A 17,331-nucleotide genomic window follows, 5' to 3' on the forward strand; every position below is an offset into this window, starting at 1 on the left:
ACGTCCTTCCTCTTCCCCACCACAGCCCGGGAAGGGCCTGCTCAGTGCCCACAAGTGAGCCAGAGCCAGACATTCTACTCACAGCCACTTACGACGTTTCCCGCTGCCCCCGCCCACTCCTTCTCACCCGTGTCTCCTTCCCACCTCCTCCCAGAAAGTCAGTAGAAGGGAAGACATCATAAAGATCAGAGCAGAGGGCTTCCCTGGTGGCGCAGTGGTTGAGGGTCCGCCTGCTGATTCAGGGGACACGGGTTCGTGCCCCGGTCTGGGAAGATCCCACATGCCGTGGAGCGGCTGGGCCCATGAGCCATGGCTGCTGAGCCTGCGCGTCTGGAGCCTGTTCTCCGCGACAGGAGAGGCCACAACAGTGAGAGGCCCGCGTACCGCAAAAAAAAAAAAAAAAAAAAAAAAAAAAAAAAAGATCAGAGCAGAAACAAAAGAAATAGAAATGAAGAAAACAATGACAAAGATCAATGAAGCTAAAAGCTGGTTCTTTGAGAAGATAAACAAAATTGATAACCCTTTAGCCAGACTCATCAAGAAAAAAAGGGAGAGGACTCAGATCAATAAAATTAGAAATGAAAAAGAAGTTACAACCGACACCGCAGAAATACAAAAGATCATGAGAGACGACTACAAGCAACTCTATGCCAACGAAATGGACAACCTGAAAGAAATGGACAAATTCTTAGAAAGGTACAACCTTCTAAGACTGAACCAGGAAGGCATAGAAAATATGAACAGACCAATCACAAGTAATGAAATTGAAACTGTGATTAAAAATCTTCCAACAAACAGAAGTCCAGGACCAGATGGCTGGTCACAGGCGAATTGTATCAAACATTTAGAGAAGAGCTAACACTCAATCCTCCTCAAACTCTTTCATGCTGGAACTAGACACCGTCCCCTGGACACTTGGCTCACTTCCTGAATGAGCTGGTTGATGCCTTTCTCCTATAAAGTCCTGCTGGTTGCATGCGGGCCTGATGAAGAGCTTTTTACTTTAGCAATGTTCCCATCATTCATGGCAGTATTTCTGATAAGGAGTCCTGGCTAATTAGGCATTTTTGTTTCGAATCTCTCTCATTTCATCAACAACACCTTTTTGAGTTGGATATTTTGCAGATTAAATCCACGGTGAGAAACCTTCGCCTGTGCCCCCATTTGTCATCAAAATATTTTTGTATTATTGTCAGGAGATCAGATTGGAGGCTACTGAAGCATTTTAAATATATTTTCTTGCCCGAGAACACTCTGCAGGGGTCACATGCAAAGGCTGCCCTGGACTTTCCTGGGCTCGGGCAATTCAGCCAGAAAACCTCCTCTTGTTTTAAGAACTTGGTACTTTGCAGATTCTTGCAGACTGCAGGTCTGGAGCGGACGAGCCGTGGGCAGCGCTGCCATCATCAGAGGACGGCTTCTGTGAGTGTGAAACATCACAGATCAGCCTCATCCGTCATAAATCGACCACCTCAAAAGAGACTCCCAAGCTCTTAGGGCCTCAGCAGCGGAAGGGAGCTTAGAGCTACTGAGTTTAATATTTATCTGATGCTAGAATCTCCTCCCACCCTGACCAGCAGGATGCATCCTCTTTTGGAGTGCCACTGTCCCTGTGACCCGTCCTCCCCAGGCCATACCGTTCCTGAGCAGCCCCCGTGGTTAGCGCACCCATCTCGGGAGCTAAAAGCCGCCCCTTAGAAGTTTCCACCCGGCTATCTCCATGGAGCCTCCAAAGCCACACGGGTGTCCAGAGGAAAAGCAGGAGCCAGAAATAGCATCCTGATGGGACCCAACCTTACTTATCACCATATGTTATCCCTTATAACCAGAACTCCTTTTTTCAAAAATACGTCACAACCCAGTAGAAACTAAAGCACACTTTTTCTTCTGGAATATGAATTTATGACAAAGCATCAGAACTCAGCACTTCTTAATAGACTCACTCAATAAGAGGGCATCTTCCCCAAAGCATGTATTTAAACAGAAAACACGTGGCCAGAACAGACTGCCTTAGGTCTTCACACCAGTGACTGGGGAGAGGCACACACAGAATGTTTCTGTGCTTTGTAATTAAAAACCCAGCACTGGGCTTCCCTGGTGGCGCAGTGGTTGAGAGTCCGCCTGCCGATGCAGGGGACACGGGTTCGTGCCCCGGTCCGGGAAGATCCCACATGCCGCGGAGCGGCTGGGCCCGTGAGCTATGGCCGCTGAGCCGGCGCGTCCGGAGCCTGTGCTCCGCAACGGGAGAGGCCACAACAGTGAGAGGCCCGCGTACCGCAAAAAACAACAACAACAACAAAACCCCCAGCACTTTGCTTTCCTACGGGTGTGTCTGGCATTCCTGAAATTCTCCACTACTTCCAAAAATAAATAAAGAAGATCCGGGTTGGGAGTGTCGCTCCTCCCTCCCTATCGGCAGCTTTTCTTCACGTTCCTCCCGCGCCTTGCTCTTCGTTCTGCTTTTCTCCGAGAGAGAAATGGAGTGGTTTTATCAGAGGGTCTCTATGTTGCTGGGCAGCTCCCTGGGATATTCTGGCTTCAGCTTTAGGTCACCTTTTTCCAGGCAGGAGCCCAGCCTGACACTGGATCAGGAGGTGCCACAAAACCAAGTGGGGACCCAGTCAGCAGGGGTAAAGTTAGATAATAACTTCACCTATTAAACTGTGAAGGGTCGGCTAATTCAACAAGGACCTCATGGGGCATTCTGTTAGCATTTTCAACCTGAACTCAGGGCAGGAGATATATGTGTGTGTGTGTGTGTGTGTATTCTTTTATATGTGTATGTATACACACACACACATATACGTGCATACATGTATGTATATACACACATACACACATACACATACATATGTGTGTGTATATTTATGTGTGTGTGTATATATATATGTATTTTAAAGCCCATCCATTTTTGTCTCCCATCCCCTCTCTCCTAGATTAACAGAAAGGGCAGAAAGGGAAGGGAGGGAATTCACAGTCAACTCAAGAAGTGACCTGGTGACGTCTAGTGAGCTTCCTGGATGGGTTCAGAGACAGATCCTCTCAAACCCACCTGCACCTGAGTGCCTGATTCCTGGGTACATCCTACCTGAAGGCCTGTGGGGTTGACAGGACAATGGCCTCCCCAAAGACGCCCTAATCCCTAGCAGCTGTGAATACATTATCCACGTGGCAAAGGGGAGTCTGTAGATCGAAGGTCATTGGTCTTGAGATGGGGAGATTTTCCTGAACGGTCTGGATGCGGCCACTCTTCGGAAGCAGAGAGGCTTTCTGGCTGAGGGCAGAGAGATGAGCGTTAGAGGCAGGGGGGACTCAGAGCGTGAGAGGGATTTGATCCCCTGTTGCTGGCCTTGAAGAGAAAGGGAGGAGTCAGGGAACGGAGCAAGGAGAGGGGCCCTCAGCCCTACACCCCATGAGTTTAGTCAACTACCTGAATGAGCCGGAAGAGGATTCTCCCCTGAGACTTCAGATAAGAATCCAGGCTGGCGACACCTTGGTTTCCGCCTGGGACCCAGAGAAGAAATCAGCCGAGCCTACTGGACTTCTGACCTGCAGAACCGGGTTATAATGAATTTATGTGGCTTTAAGCCTCTTTTCTTGTGGCTATTCGTTACAACAGCAACAGGAAGCTAATACAGCCGGCACGTGCCAGAGCCGTGCTGGGGAAGGCCCTGGCCCGGATGTGCCGGGGTGCCCTGCAGCCGTGTCTGGAGGCTGTCAGGGGCCTGCCATGCGCTCAGAGCAGGCTGTGTTGCCACAGCTGCAGCTGCCAAGCTTCTGAATGTGGAGGACACGCCTGGGTAACACCTGTAAAGGGGAAATGCCTGGCTGTTGGCTGAGAGGCTCAGCCCTGGATATGACAGCACTGTTTGGAAAGGCAGTGGCTGAGATTCTCAGGAGCTTTCAAGAACCACGCCGTAGGAGAAACTACGCGGGCCTCTCACTGTGGCGGCCTCTCCCGTTGCAGAGCGCAGGCTCCGGACGCGCAGGCTCAGCGGCCACGGCTCACGGGCCCAGCCGCTCCGTGACATGTGGGATCTTCCCAGACTGGGGCACGAACCCGTGTCCCCTGCATCGGCAAGCGGACTCCCAGCCACTGCGCCACCAGGGAAGCCCAGGAGAAACTCTTTACCTCTACCTGAGAATGCTATTTCAAGGGAAGATAAGTTAAAATTTGCTCTGAACCAAATAAAAGCATTTCTCTCCTTCGTCCGCTTTCCACACGAACACCACAGTTTGCACACCGCTGAAACACACTGTCACTCCTTCTCTCAGCAGCATCTGTCTACTCCCCTTACTGGGGAGCGCAATGCTATTGATTACACAGACCATAAGCACAGCCAAGCCAGGAGCACGAGCAGACGCGTGCTCTAGAGGACGTTCTGGCAGAGCTGCCTGTGGCATCCATTGCCACACATCGTCCAGCACGGGCCCATGGCCTCAGGAAAGGCACAGGTGCCTGGGACCGGGGAGGGGAGATGGCTAAGCCTGCCACACTCTTGAGGCTTCAGAAAGCATTCCAGCTGGCAGCCCAGACCTCAGTGCCGGTTCTGAGCTGCATTCATAAAACTTAACAAGACTAGCATGTTTTCATGATGGAACTGATTTCCTGAAAGACTTAGACGAGCCTCTTCTTCAGGGAAGAAAAGACAAGGCTTGGCTGTAAGCTATGCCAAAGCAACATGCCTTGAAAACCGAAGGACACAGAGAAGCGATGATGGTGGAGGATGGTTACCCCTGGCAGGGTTGGGGAGGGAAACGAAGGAGGCATTTCCCATGGGACCTGCTTTTAGCAGCCACCGATGCTGAGAAGTTCATTCCCAGCACAACCTTTCCTTCTGGCCAACTTCTAGCTAACTCTAGCTTCTCAGATCATTAACAGAAGACAGGACATACCTGTGAAATGTACTCTCCAAGAGCCTCTGTACATCTTCATCTGTCCCTGTGCCTCTTTAAGAGATGAGCAGCTGACTACAGAATCTGTAGTAGCCGCCAAAATTCTGTGTTGCCCATGAACACAGAGGGTCTGAGGATCCCCACATGGTGACTGTACCAAGATGGGACCCACACAGGGCGTCTGCAAATATTCCATAGGGACCACCCGCTGATCAAAATGTAGCCAGTTGGAACTCAGCCTGACTTCTCCCCAGACCAACCTGATGTAACGCAAATCAGTGTGGGTTTCTGGGGGTGGGCAAGAATTCACACTTAGTTTTCTAGTGAAAGAGCACTTCAATTTAAACAAGGCTAAATGAGTCACTTCGACGTTCAAGCATTCAGAGGCTGTTACTCACACAAGTGAGTGTTCGGGAGTTCTCTGGATACTTTACAGAAGAAAAGGGAACACGATTTATGAAAAGGAAAGCCAAGGCACCACATGAAGAGGTTATTGAGTAGATGTGGCCAGTCCAATACTTAACACGTTAGCATTGTAAAAAACAACAGCCAGAAAGGATATCTTGCAGGACTGTCCTTAAGAGCATTTAGGAATCCTGCTTGCTGTGAACCTGTGGGAAGGAAAGCAGAATTTAGTATTCAGACATCACCTCCAGAAAACAGCCTTCAGGCTGAAAGCTCTCTCATCTACATAAAAATAATAGGTGTCTAAAGAGCAATTAAATAATTACATTTTGTGGTTCTGTAGAACCCAGTGCACTGATCAGAGATTGAGATTCCACTGAAGTTATTCAACTAGAAAGTGGCAGATTCATAAGCAGACCCGACATCTGCAGGATATTTCTTCAATAAAAGCAGATGGATGCCTGCATACTTTCCCGTAAATTATAGTTCTGATTACTCCTTTGTTTTCCTCATTTGAATGGGAAAACAGAATACGGTATGCTATTTTTTCCTCTTCTTTTATGAAACACTGTTTTCCCAAAGTTTGTTAACTTTTGACCCTGGGCATCTTGTAAACTAGGCTACGCATAAAAGATGTCTTTCTCTGCATCCCAGAGTAAACAAACTCACAAAGCTGAAGTTTATGACTGATTCCTTCTGGGTTTGAGACATATTAATATGAACTGTCTGCACAAGAAAACATTTCTTCAGGGGCCTGAGTAAAGATGCATCTGACAAGAAGCGATTTTTATTTTATGTATTGGTGTTAAATGTTTTTTAAAAAGAAAAGCCCCCATGAAGGAGCTCTTGGTGGTCCCACCTTGGGGTGGCAAGGCTGGGTCCATGTGTTTTGGGGACATAATCTGGCCCTGGGGCGGCTGTGAGATAAGCGGGGAGGACGGATGCCATGGGACCGGTTCTAGAGCATTCTGTGGCCTTGTCTGCTGGCGAGGCTGCAATGTGGGAGAGAGAGGCAGGGCCCCAGACTCCTCTGTGTAACTGGAGGCCAGGCTGGCTACTGGGAGGCTAAGGTTGGGACTGCTCCAGTTCTTCCTCGAGCTCCCATCCCCTCTGTGCCCACTGGCCACCACGGGAGCACGAGGATGTGCCGTTTGCTAGGATGCCAACCGGTGGGAGAGCTAACGAGGAAAGGTGTTCTCTTCCATCCCTGCTAGGCCAGGAGGGTGAAGCCAGCACGTGGACAGATCTTAGAGCAAACACAATCTTGAGGCAAAAGGAGGGACGAAAAGAAATGATTTCTCTTTCCCTACTGAACCCAAATTGCATCGCTTTCCCAGACTCTGCTTCCAGAAGTCACCTTCCCAGCAATCTCTGTGACCCCGGGCTTCCTCCCCGGCCACCCCTCGCTGTCCTGTGTCCCCTCTCAGAGCCCACTTCCCGGCAGGGAGGACTCAGGGGACAGTCCCCCCGCTGCTCTCAAACAGCTCTCTGCCTTTGCCAAGGCTTCCAGAATCTTAGGGGGATCACGGAGCCTCGTAAAACTTCTTGCCCTTCCCGAGAGCAAATCGGGGTTCAGGCGGGCTCGTTCAGTGGGGGCTGTAGTGAGGATGCAGAAGCAGGGGAGAGGAAAACCTTTATCTGCTTCTGTCCAAAACAGTCGGGTCACTTGCAGGCAGGTAAGTTCAGAATGCTTTCTTTGTGGAGGACCGGATTACCGGTACCTCAGCATAAACTACAGCAAAAGCTCCATTTTGCCGAAACCAGGGTGAGTAAAACTTTAGAGGAGATGAAAATGCCACTGTGGTGGCAGGCGTCGCTGTGTGTGCCTCTGCGTGTGCGTGTGTGCGCGTGTGTTTGTGTTCCCAGAGCTTATGTGCGAGGCTGAGCAAGTGAAAACTGCTTGATATCCGGAATGTAGGGGCAAGGCCAAAAATGAATGTGACTATAGACAGATAGATAGATAGGCATTTTGAAGTCGCTAAAGATGCTGTAAGATGTAATGTTAAATATACACATATATTTAAGATATAAGATGTTAAAGACTATTTTTCAGTGCCATAAATATGCTGAAATAGCAGTACTTCTGTCTTCTCTAGCTGTGTAAGCAATTGCTTCTACCGTCTATTAACACATACATAGGACCCTAGTTACACTTTTGCCATCTTGAGACTCTGAAAATAGAACAGGTGCCTCGGCAGGGCGCTGCGGCATCCTTCCCGGGTGGTGTGGAAGGGGGTCTCTGATCAACGTTAATCCTCTTCTTCCCATCCCACCAAGTTATGGCTCTCAATCATGTACTACAAATTTGTGTCACGTTCAGATCAAAGGATTTCAGTCAGAAAGAACGGGAACTAGGATTTTAAATGCCTAAGAAAACTTGGGATAGGCCATTCATGTCCAAAATGGACCAATAGTTAAAAAGAACTAATGTTAAACTTTCCATACCTTCCGCTTCCCCCAGCCCCCGTACAAACCCCACCAAGAGAGCAGCGGGGAGAATGTGTGTGTCCAAGTTCAGCCTTGGCACACTGTGGTTTCAGCACTGCTGCAGGGAAGCAAGTGAGGTGTGTGTCCAGATACTTCCGGAAACACTCCAGAGAGAGGCTCTGTACTCGCTAATGGGTGGGTGTACTTCAGGAATGTGGACAGAGGCCATGCTGGTCTTTAACGTTGCTAATGGAACCGTAATGGAAGTTTAAGGCTCACGTTTATAGGTCAAAGCCAAGTGGCTTCCTTCTCATCACTGCCTATTACAGGAGAGTGAGAGGCCAGGAGATGGAAGAAATTCAAAATTATGACCTTAGGAAGGGTAATGAAAAATGCCATTTGCTTAGGCAAATATATATTAAAGTCATGTATATCCACACTTCATTTTTAATAAAGTCGCTTCCTTCATATGCCAGGGGTAGCTTGCCAATGTTTTGGCAGGTAATTAAACATCTTATCAAACATACATCTTTAACATTTATAGATATGTGTGTAAGAAAGCTCAGTCTTTATCCCCCTTTTTTTTTTTTTAGGGAGGGTGACTATTCCTGCTTAAGTAGATATCATATTAAAAAAACAAAAAGCTCTGTTGTTCAATGGGTATCATTACAGCACATTGTCCTTTGTGAAAACATGGGAGTAATTTTTCCTGGGGATCCATTAGCAGAAGAGAAAGTGAAGTCACTAGGGTGGAATAGGGACCATGTATCAAGGAGAAGGTCTTGTAAGTGAAAGAGTCTGATCCAGGGGTGCCCCTGGCAACTGCTGTGGGAAGGATGGGGATGGGGGGTGGGAGGGAGAGAGCCAGGGTGACAAGGCTGGGAGGGAGGTGAGAAACAAAAGGCAGGCTGGAAGCGAGGAGGGGGCTAGGGAGAAGGGGAAAGAGAAGAAAGAGAGAGCCCGGAATGACCAAAATATTAAATCAAAATTAAATCAGAAAACTAAAGTCAGGCAAATGGTTACATACGTAATCTGATTTCGCCAGCATACTTACGAAGAATGACGTGGGTGATAACGAATGCAAATATAAAGACTGTCAGAAAAGACAGAGATAAAATAAACATATAAAAAAATCTGTAGTTTCTTTTCCCCACACAGTTGCCTACCCAGGGACAGTGGTGATCAAATCGTTCTGAAATGAGAGGCAGAAAAAAGAAAATGGAAATCAATTAATAAAACGTCTTTTTACTTGAGGGAGCTCCCCCCCAATACTCTAATAATATAACAAAATGGTATCATTGTATGTACGTACTTCCAAATTCACCACTCAGAGAAATGCTTACCGTTAAGACATTTCAAGAACATAATTATTCTTTCAACAGGGCTTAGCTGTTTTGAAAAAACAAAACGTGTGCATTCTATTCTCATTACAATAGAAAAGCAAAGATTTCCCTCTTTTGTACAAGAAAGCTCTTTGGTTCACAGAACAATCTTCCCTTAAGATGGTACCAACACTCTTGATGGTAATTGCTGGGCTGGTCTGGGCTGGGCTGGGCTGGGCTGGGGCTCAGTCTTTCATGGGTGTGTGGTACTGATTGACCATCTTTCATGGTAAGTGGCCAAGACAGAGGCCACTAGGGGCCTGGGACAGGACAGAGGGACAATCTCTTGTTCTCCCATCCCAGTTATAGCCGTTTTCTAAAAAATGTCTCTGCTATTTCAATAGTCGTAGGAGAATTGATAGCATTTTAAAAATGATCTATGATCTTCAAATAATGTAATACACCTGATCTTTTAGTTCACGATTCTCAGCTTCCTTACCTGTAAGACAATGATACTGTATAGAGTCTTGTGGGGCTAAATACCATCTGGGAAAGTATTTAAAAAAAAACAGTATGCGGTGCTTTAAGGTTTGTCAAGAGATGTCAGGTACATCAATACATTTGGCCCTGAAACATTCCTATGAGGAAAATGATGCTGCTGCCCTATTTTACAGATGAGCAAACTGAGGCGTAGAAGGGAGACTGCCTGCAGGGGCCATACAGCTCAGAGGCAGTGGAACTAGCATTGAGGCCAGGTCTTTCTCGGAGCTGATTCTGTCTTCCCAACGCACAGGCTGCCTTGAGCACTTGGTAAATGACTGAGCACTGGCTTTGGGCATTTTTTTACTGTTATCCCAAACCTGTGTCGTCTCACCTTGGGGATTTCACACAAAGTCCGCAGGACATTTGTTCTTCCCCTTGCAAGCAATAGCTAAGTGCTTCTCTACTCTTCAGCTGATCTATTCAGAAGGCCTATCGAGACTGTCGTTCTAACACACCCACTCACAGCAGACTGCCTGCCGCAGGTCGGGGAGGAAAATGCCACCCTTTTGCACTTGGGCTCTTATCCAAGCTTAGCTTTTACCCAATTTTCACATCTTCTCTGTCTACATGTGCTTTGAAAACACACAGAGAGGCCTCTGTGAGGTGTGACTCTGTAAACAAAACATCATAAAGTTATGCAAGGCAGTGTTTCCTTTCTTTCTGGTCACCTATCACACAGCACTCATCTCATATTTTATGTCTAGTGCAAGCTTATTTCTCGAAAAGGGCACGAGGACGCCTGGAGACAGTGGTGGCAGAGGAACTGTAAGATCCACCGTTGTCTGCAAATGACATCAACAGGCAGCAGCCAGTCTGAGCAGAGGACAGCCAGAGAGAAATTTCAGAGCTCACCAGCCTGGTGACAACCTGATGGCCTATAAGATGCTGACATTCAAAGGAAAGCAACTCCCATTGGTGTGTCTGTGTGAGTGACACGTTAACATGTGTTACCAACCCCACACAGCTGGGAAAGTTAATCCCTGCGCAAAAACAACCTCATTTCCCCAAGTCACTGATCTACACAGGCTGTATAATGGAGAGGTCTATATGAAACAGGCAAAAATAAAAAAGAAATCAGAATCAGCGGAATTTTCCAAAGACTTTGAGGCTGTCGAGAAACCTCTTTTCTTCTTAACACACGCCTGTGGAAAGTGAGAATGACAAGTGGAGGCTGGGGAAGCCCAGGTTAGGTTGGCACCTCTGGTTCCAGCTGTGAAAGCTGATCTCCAGATGCCAAGCACATGGCGGACTGAGCCTCCTAATTAAAGTGAGACTCGCCCACCAGCAGAGGAGACATCAGGGCTTGGGAGGCAGAATTAACACTGCGGATCGCCCCCAGGCCAAGTACCAAGGTCTTATGGCTTCCGGTAATCATTTCTATGGGGGCAGGTGGTAGCTGTATTTTTAGCTTAGAAAGTTTACTATTAGCTAAGCTGAGATAACGTGCTTTCCTGAGCTGCTAAGGAATGAAAGCAACAGATGGGGCACATGAGACCCTTGGGCACGGGGTCTGGGGGGGCTTCGGAGAAAACTAGTGCTGTCTCAGAATGGGTGCGAACACCTGGCTCTCTGGCAGCCCTGAGCTGGAAGCAGTTTCCATTGGGAAATTTGTCTTACAGACAACTTTTTCTTGGCTGACGAAATTCCCACTAACAATGTAGGCTTGCGGAGAAACGCTTCCATGTAAGGGTTTTCACGCTCTCCTTTGTGACTGTTGTACACGCGTTGGTAAATGAGCCTGAGAGCTGGGTGCGCATCTCTGTGGAAGAAGGAAGCTCAGAGCCCAGGGCCGCCTCCCGGACCCCGGTACCCTCCTCCCTCCTCCCTGACTTCCGGGGTGTCGGGGCGGGAGAGGGGTTGCACCCAGGCTGGGCCTGCGCCTCTTCTCTGCGGACTCTCTCTCTCTCTCACCCAATAATCTCCTCCCCCCCGGGGTTCAAATGCCAACTCTACACTGATGACGCCCAAATGGCCGCCGCCGCCTTCATCCACCTTCTCGAAAATCATCTGATTTATTTTTACTAGCTTTTACCTGCCAGCTCCACTAAGCCTTTAATAAATGTTTGTCAAGGACTGAATAAACCCTCATGCTACCACGAGGACGTCCCGTGAGCAAGCACGTTGCCCAGGGCCGCACGGCTAACGGCAGCCAGGCCGGCCCGGTTCTAGCGGCTTCCAGAACTCTCGCCCACCAAACGCCCCGCCAGCCGGGGTGAGCGTCCCCGTGAGCCCCGCGCTGTATCAAGCGCTGGGACCACGAAGAAGAGAAACAGCGGCGTAACGAACCCTCCACGGCCTCCAGTAATTCCCTGTCTCGTTGGCGACAGCACTATTTTCACAATCCAGAATATTCCTCAGACCCAAAGGATGAGCCTCTAACAGAGGAAAACCGAATTTAGCGAGAAAACCAGTCTTCTCTGACGATGCTGGCAGCACACAGCACCCTCCCTGATGGGTCGAGGAGAGAATCGGGGCGAGGGGCGCTCGCCTGGCCCTCACTGGCTCCATTTGGGAGCCGTCGAGGCGGCTGCGAACAGGGAGGCCTGTGTTACTGTTTCCAGGAGGGACAGCAGACAAGCGCCGGGCGCCAGCGGGCACACGGGTGGCTTCCTGGGACTGAGTGAGGCAGTGACTGGCCGGAGGGAGAACACCTGGAGCCGGGCTACAGCTGGCAACGTGGCCGCATGCAGCCGCACCATCTGAGATGCTTCAAACAACTGTTACCGGAGGGCAGACTGCGTATGTTCCGTGTGGAAAAACTGGAGGGTGTCCTATGCAACAGGGGGGGCGAGAGGGGTGTGTGTGACGGCGGTTCTTTAAAAAACCGCCTCGGACTTGCTGCTAAATCCCTCAACTCTGAAGTCTGGATCCTGCCAGAAAGGAGTGGTTTCTACACTGCAGCCTCTCTGGAGGGTTCCTGTAATCAAATGAGGAGCCGTTCCCTACACCAGGCTGTTGGGTATCTGTGCTCAGCTGTGCTAAGCGGAGGGACAGAGCCTCGGGGGAAGGGAATAGAACATGGGGGGCGGGGATTGGGGGTGATAACCTAGAAATTTCTCTAAAATAATGAGAGGTCTGAGTTCGCCAGCTGGGGTGCCCTGCCCACACCCCAGTTAGCATCGCGCTGCCCTGGCATGGCTTATGGACTTATTTTCCTCTCCTTCCCCAGGTGAGGCCTTGCGGTGAGAAATCATCTCGTCACCTAATAGCCCTGGCACCTAAGTGCCTGGCATGTAGCACACACTCGAAAATATACACTAAGCAAAGGAAAAAATGCCATTAATTGCCTTGGGTAGTTTTCCGAGTGATCCCTGCTCCTGGCTGCCGGGTGGAGAGACTGGAAAATGCTGATGAAAAGATGAGATGTCAGGCATGCCAACTACAGGAAAGGGCAGGGCTCCATGAAATTTGAATATGTGCAGAGAAGGTTGAGGGTTGGAAGATGCGGATAGAGGCTGAAAGAGCTGATGGGACATCTGTTAGTGTGAATCAGCTCACGGAGAAGCAGCCTCTGGCCTGTCTTGCTAATGGTGGGAAGCAGAGGTGGTTTTATTGAAAGCTCCATAGGGTGCCATTGGGAGAGGCTTCAGGTGGAATTCAAGTCAGGGGGAATTCCAGGCAACTTCAAAGTCACCAGATCCTAAGCGGGGAAAGAAGGTTCCATTAAGATGGCCAGTGGGAACACAGTTTAGGCGAAGGAGTTATGATCCTATTTTGTTAACCCCAAACTCTAAATACTAATGAAAAGAATATTATCAACGATGATTAACGCTACCATTCACTGAGTGCCTCTTCCATCGTTATCTCATTTATCCTTGACCACAGCCCCATGAGGTAGGTGCTATCCCCACACTTTTCAGACGAGGGTGCCACTGAGCCAGGTGAGGTACCGCAGGTGCTGAGCTGAGGGATTAGGCCACTCCTCTGATTAAAGGAAGATTTGACTTCCTGGAGAGATGGAGTATGAAAAAGAGGCCTTAAAAATAAGTAGAAATGGAGACGTATTAAAATTGGGCAAGGAGAGAAAAATCCACTGAAATATTAAGGGAAATACTAATGGAAACGTATTTGTAAAAGTTGTGTTTGAAGGTTGCCAGAAAAGGAATAAAAGCATTTGAAAATGTTAAGAATTTGAAATCTCCCAGAAGTCAGGCCCTCAAGAGATAAATAAAATCATATCCTCTGGCCAAGCAATTCTGAGTTTTCCATACAGTGGTCCTGGGCTCTGTGGCCTGCGTCTCCTCTCTGCAAGGGTGTCTCGAGAATCCTGTGAAAACTGCTATGTGAAACTTCTCATATAAATGTTAATTACATTTAAATTAAGGTAAATGTTTTTAAAGGCATGAAGGGGAAAATTACTTTTTCTTTAAACCTAGGACTTTTTTACCTCCAAAATTAGAAAAATGTTGCCTCATGAGGTCTCTTCTGCCTCTTTAGAATGATGAATGTTGAGATATAGTGGTACGTGTGTTATTACGTGGCCTTTATGGTTCCCACGTAACTGAAAAAGTTATGTAATAGGAACATTTAAATATGAAACTAGCTCAAGTATCAGAGGACCATATTCTTAGACACTAAATAATTCATGCTGTTCTAGATCTTTTGGTAAAATCTAATTATAGCGTTGCCACTGTGTTTAATGATTTCTGGAGAGCAACCTCACCTGCTAACTCCACTCCTTTTCTCACTTTTAACCAAACTTTATTGAGTCCTTGCTATGTGCCAGGCACTGTGCTAAGTACTTCACATGAATTGCGTCACTTAATTCTCACGAAACCTTGTGAGGTTGATGTTATTATGCCCATTTTACATAAGAGGAACGTGCAGACAGAGGAGTTGACATTGGAGCCCAAGTGTTAACCTGTACTCTTTTTTAATTAATTAATTAATTTATTTATTTATTTTCACTGTGTTGGGTCTTCATTTCTGTGCGAGTGCTTTCTCTAGTTGCAGCGAGCGGGGGCCACTCTTCATCGCGGTGCGCGGGCCTCTCACTGTCGCGGCCTCTCTTGTTGCGGAGCACAGGCTCCAGACGCGCAGGCTCAGTAGTTGTGGCTCACGGGCCCAGTCGCTCCGCGGCATGTGGGATCTTCCCAGACCAGGGCTCGAACCCGTGTCCCCTGCATTAGCAGGCAGACTCCCAACCACTGCGCCACCAGGGAAGCCCCCTAACCTGTACTCTTAACCACCACCTGTTCCCGCCTCCCATGCCAGTTCCCTGCTGGTCACTGTGCCAGGTGGGCCCTGAGGACCCGGCCCCTCCCTCCTGGGGAAGCACACTTGGGCACCCGCAGCTCCAGGCACAGCACATCAGCAGGAATGGGAACAAGAGCGGACCATGGCCACACCGGGACTGGCAGTTGTGTCGGTGGTCCCTTGGGCTTCTTCTGGTTCAGGGCATCTACCCTCTGGGGGATGTGGAGAAGACCTAGCTCGTGTCTGGGTGCCCACCCTCAATCAAGAAGTAATCTAACCTGTGAAAAGATGGCCTCATTCTCAGCAAAGTGAACATCAGAAGAAGCGAACTTGGGCTTCCCTGGTGGCGCAGTGGTTGAGAGTCTGCCTGCCGATGCAGGGGACACGGGTTCTTGCCCCGGTCCAGGAAGATCCCACATGCCGCGGAGTGGCTAGGCCCGTGAGCCATGGCCGCTGGGCCTGCACATCTGGAGCCTGTGCTCCGCAACGGGAGAGGCCACAACAAGTGAGAGGCCCGTGAACCGCAAAAAAAAAAAAAAAAAAGAAGAAGCGAACTTCTTATGGAGACATACAGATTGGACAAACCTGCTTGCCAAACACTATTTATTGAGACTGTGTGGCTTGGGGGTTATGTGGGGCAAACGGATGTATCAGGGAAGGTTTCTTAGGTTCCCCCCCCCCCCGCCCCAACATATCTTTGCTCCTTTTCTGAAAATGATTTCTATCTGTTTAATTTTATGGTGCAACAAAATCAAGAAATCATATTAACTAACTCTGGCCTTAAAGTATCAATACATCTCTTCTACACGGGGACTTAGTTTCTTTACATGTAAAAAGTTGGATTAAATAAGCTCCGAGACACCTTTGAGATGTAAAATTAAATGTAAAGCAACTCTGTGTTTTATTAACACCCGTAGGGATTCTTCTGGTCTTGAGTCCTTGCCAGTGTCCCATAAATTAAGATTCTGCAGCTTCTAGCTCCTTTTGTTAAAAAATCTAAAAATTTTCAATGTAAAACCAATTAGTAAATGTAGAATCGTTGTAACCTTTACACTACAATTTAACATAACCTTGGACCATACCCCCTACCCCACCCGCATGCTCTCATTTGCCTCTGCCCTGGCTTTGCCACTACCCGGCACAGTGCCGAGTCTCTTTGGGCATCAAATGAGGGGGCTTGACTAACGGCCAACTAAGGTCCCTTCAGCTCCTCAAAAGGGCAACTTAATATATTTCTGTTTCCTCTAATTTTCTAGGGTTGTTTACCATTTGCTTTTAACTCCTGTTTCCACTGTTGGGGAAATTCTGTGCTTCTAGGAGGAGAGACAAGCGTGCATGGGAGATGCATTTTGAAGCAACTTATACCATGAGGTAGATATGCTGATTAGAAACAAAGATGAAGCTGTTGAGAAAAGGGGTGGGGGGAAAGGTTTTTACAGGAAGCAAAGAGAAATAGTTGCTATTTCTAAGAAAGTGAGGGAGAAAAGGTTTAGTTTGTGATATAAATAATTTTTGAAAGGAGATATAAGAAAGTGAATAGAAATGAGATTATTTTAAAAAGTAAATCAGCCTGTTGTGGTGCAGAAGGAAACCCTACAATTCCCAGGAGGGTCATCAAACGAAGAGTAAATTCTAAGGAGGCAGGAGAATTACCTTCCCTTATCTCCTCCAGCCCCTCCCAGAGCTCTCTGTCTTTATCAGACTAAGAATTAGAGCCCCAGCACTGAGGTCTTTGAGCTTTCTGGAATTTAGTTGCTGGATTAGGGCTCTGCATCATTATGATAAAATGAGTAATATAAGTTCCAATTTGTACATCCTCAGGAAAACAGTCTTGGTACATGGGTGGTCCTCAGTAGTTCTCCAGCTGTAACTTGCTAAGTTGTGAAACTCTAAAACAAGCTCCACTCTAAGCAAGGGCTTGAATGCTAGTGAGTCTGCTTCTGGGGCGGCCACTCCCTGACCTCTCTGGGCCCCTCTCAGCATCAGCTCCACTCCGTCTCTGGGTTTGCAGGGCCAGAAACTATGCCTGCGAGGTCTCCTTAATTCTCCACAGAATAAAACAATTATCTTCTGAATCTGAAAAACAAGCTCATGCCATCAACCAACACCCCGCTTTCTCTAGAATTCTCTAGTCTCCATTCCTCTCTAGAAATTCCAAGCCTTGACATCAGTATCCACACCACCTTACATCACAATGGCTTAAACACCTGTAGGGCTTTCTGGTTTTCAATACCTGTTCACATTCTTTACCTCACGTGCCCCATACCGAACCTCTGACGTGGGCAGCACAGATTCCCAAGTACAGGTGACACAGAAAGTGAATCTCACACCAAATGCAATGGCCACAGGCCCAGGGCTCCTCCATGCTACGTCTGGGTCTAGAGCTGCTTCTAATGTCTACTCCCTGCTTCTCCCACTTCCCCACACTCTTTGGGCAGGTGTTCTTTCATGGCCAGTTACTATGTTTTTTGAAGCCAGTCAATTTATCCTCAAAGTGAAGGTTTCAGAACTGACTTATGGGTACATTATACAGGCAAAGCTA

At 48.1% G+C, this 17,331-nt stretch overlaps 1 protein-coding gene across 4 annotated transcripts in view; it reads right to left on the reverse strand.

Annotated features, from left to right (window-relative positions):
* Positions 1 to 17,331, reverse strand: part of ZDHHC14 (zinc finger DHHC-type palmitoyltransferase 14) — a 275,052-nt gene that overhangs the window by 30,969 nt on the left and 226,752 nt on the right. For all 4 annotated transcript variants that reach the window (XM_060029718.1, XM_060029719.1, XM_060029716.1 and 1 more), the window contains exons 4-5: positions 8,783 to 8,920; positions 5,459 to 5,507 (exon numbers count right to left, since the gene is read on the reverse strand). In XM_060029718.1, the coding sequence (XP_059885701.1) occupies positions 5,459 to 5,507; positions 8,783 to 8,920 (187 nt within the window). The remainder of the gene's footprint in view (positions 1 to 5,458; positions 5,508 to 8,782; positions 8,921 to 17,331) is intronic.

The sequence above is a fragment of the Delphinus delphis genome, chromosome 14 (assembly GCF_949987515.2).
Source record: "Delphinus delphis chromosome 14, mDelDel1.2, whole genome shotgun sequence".
Lineage (NCBI taxonomy): Eukaryota > Metazoa > Chordata > Mammalia > Artiodactyla > Delphinidae > Delphinus > Delphinus delphis.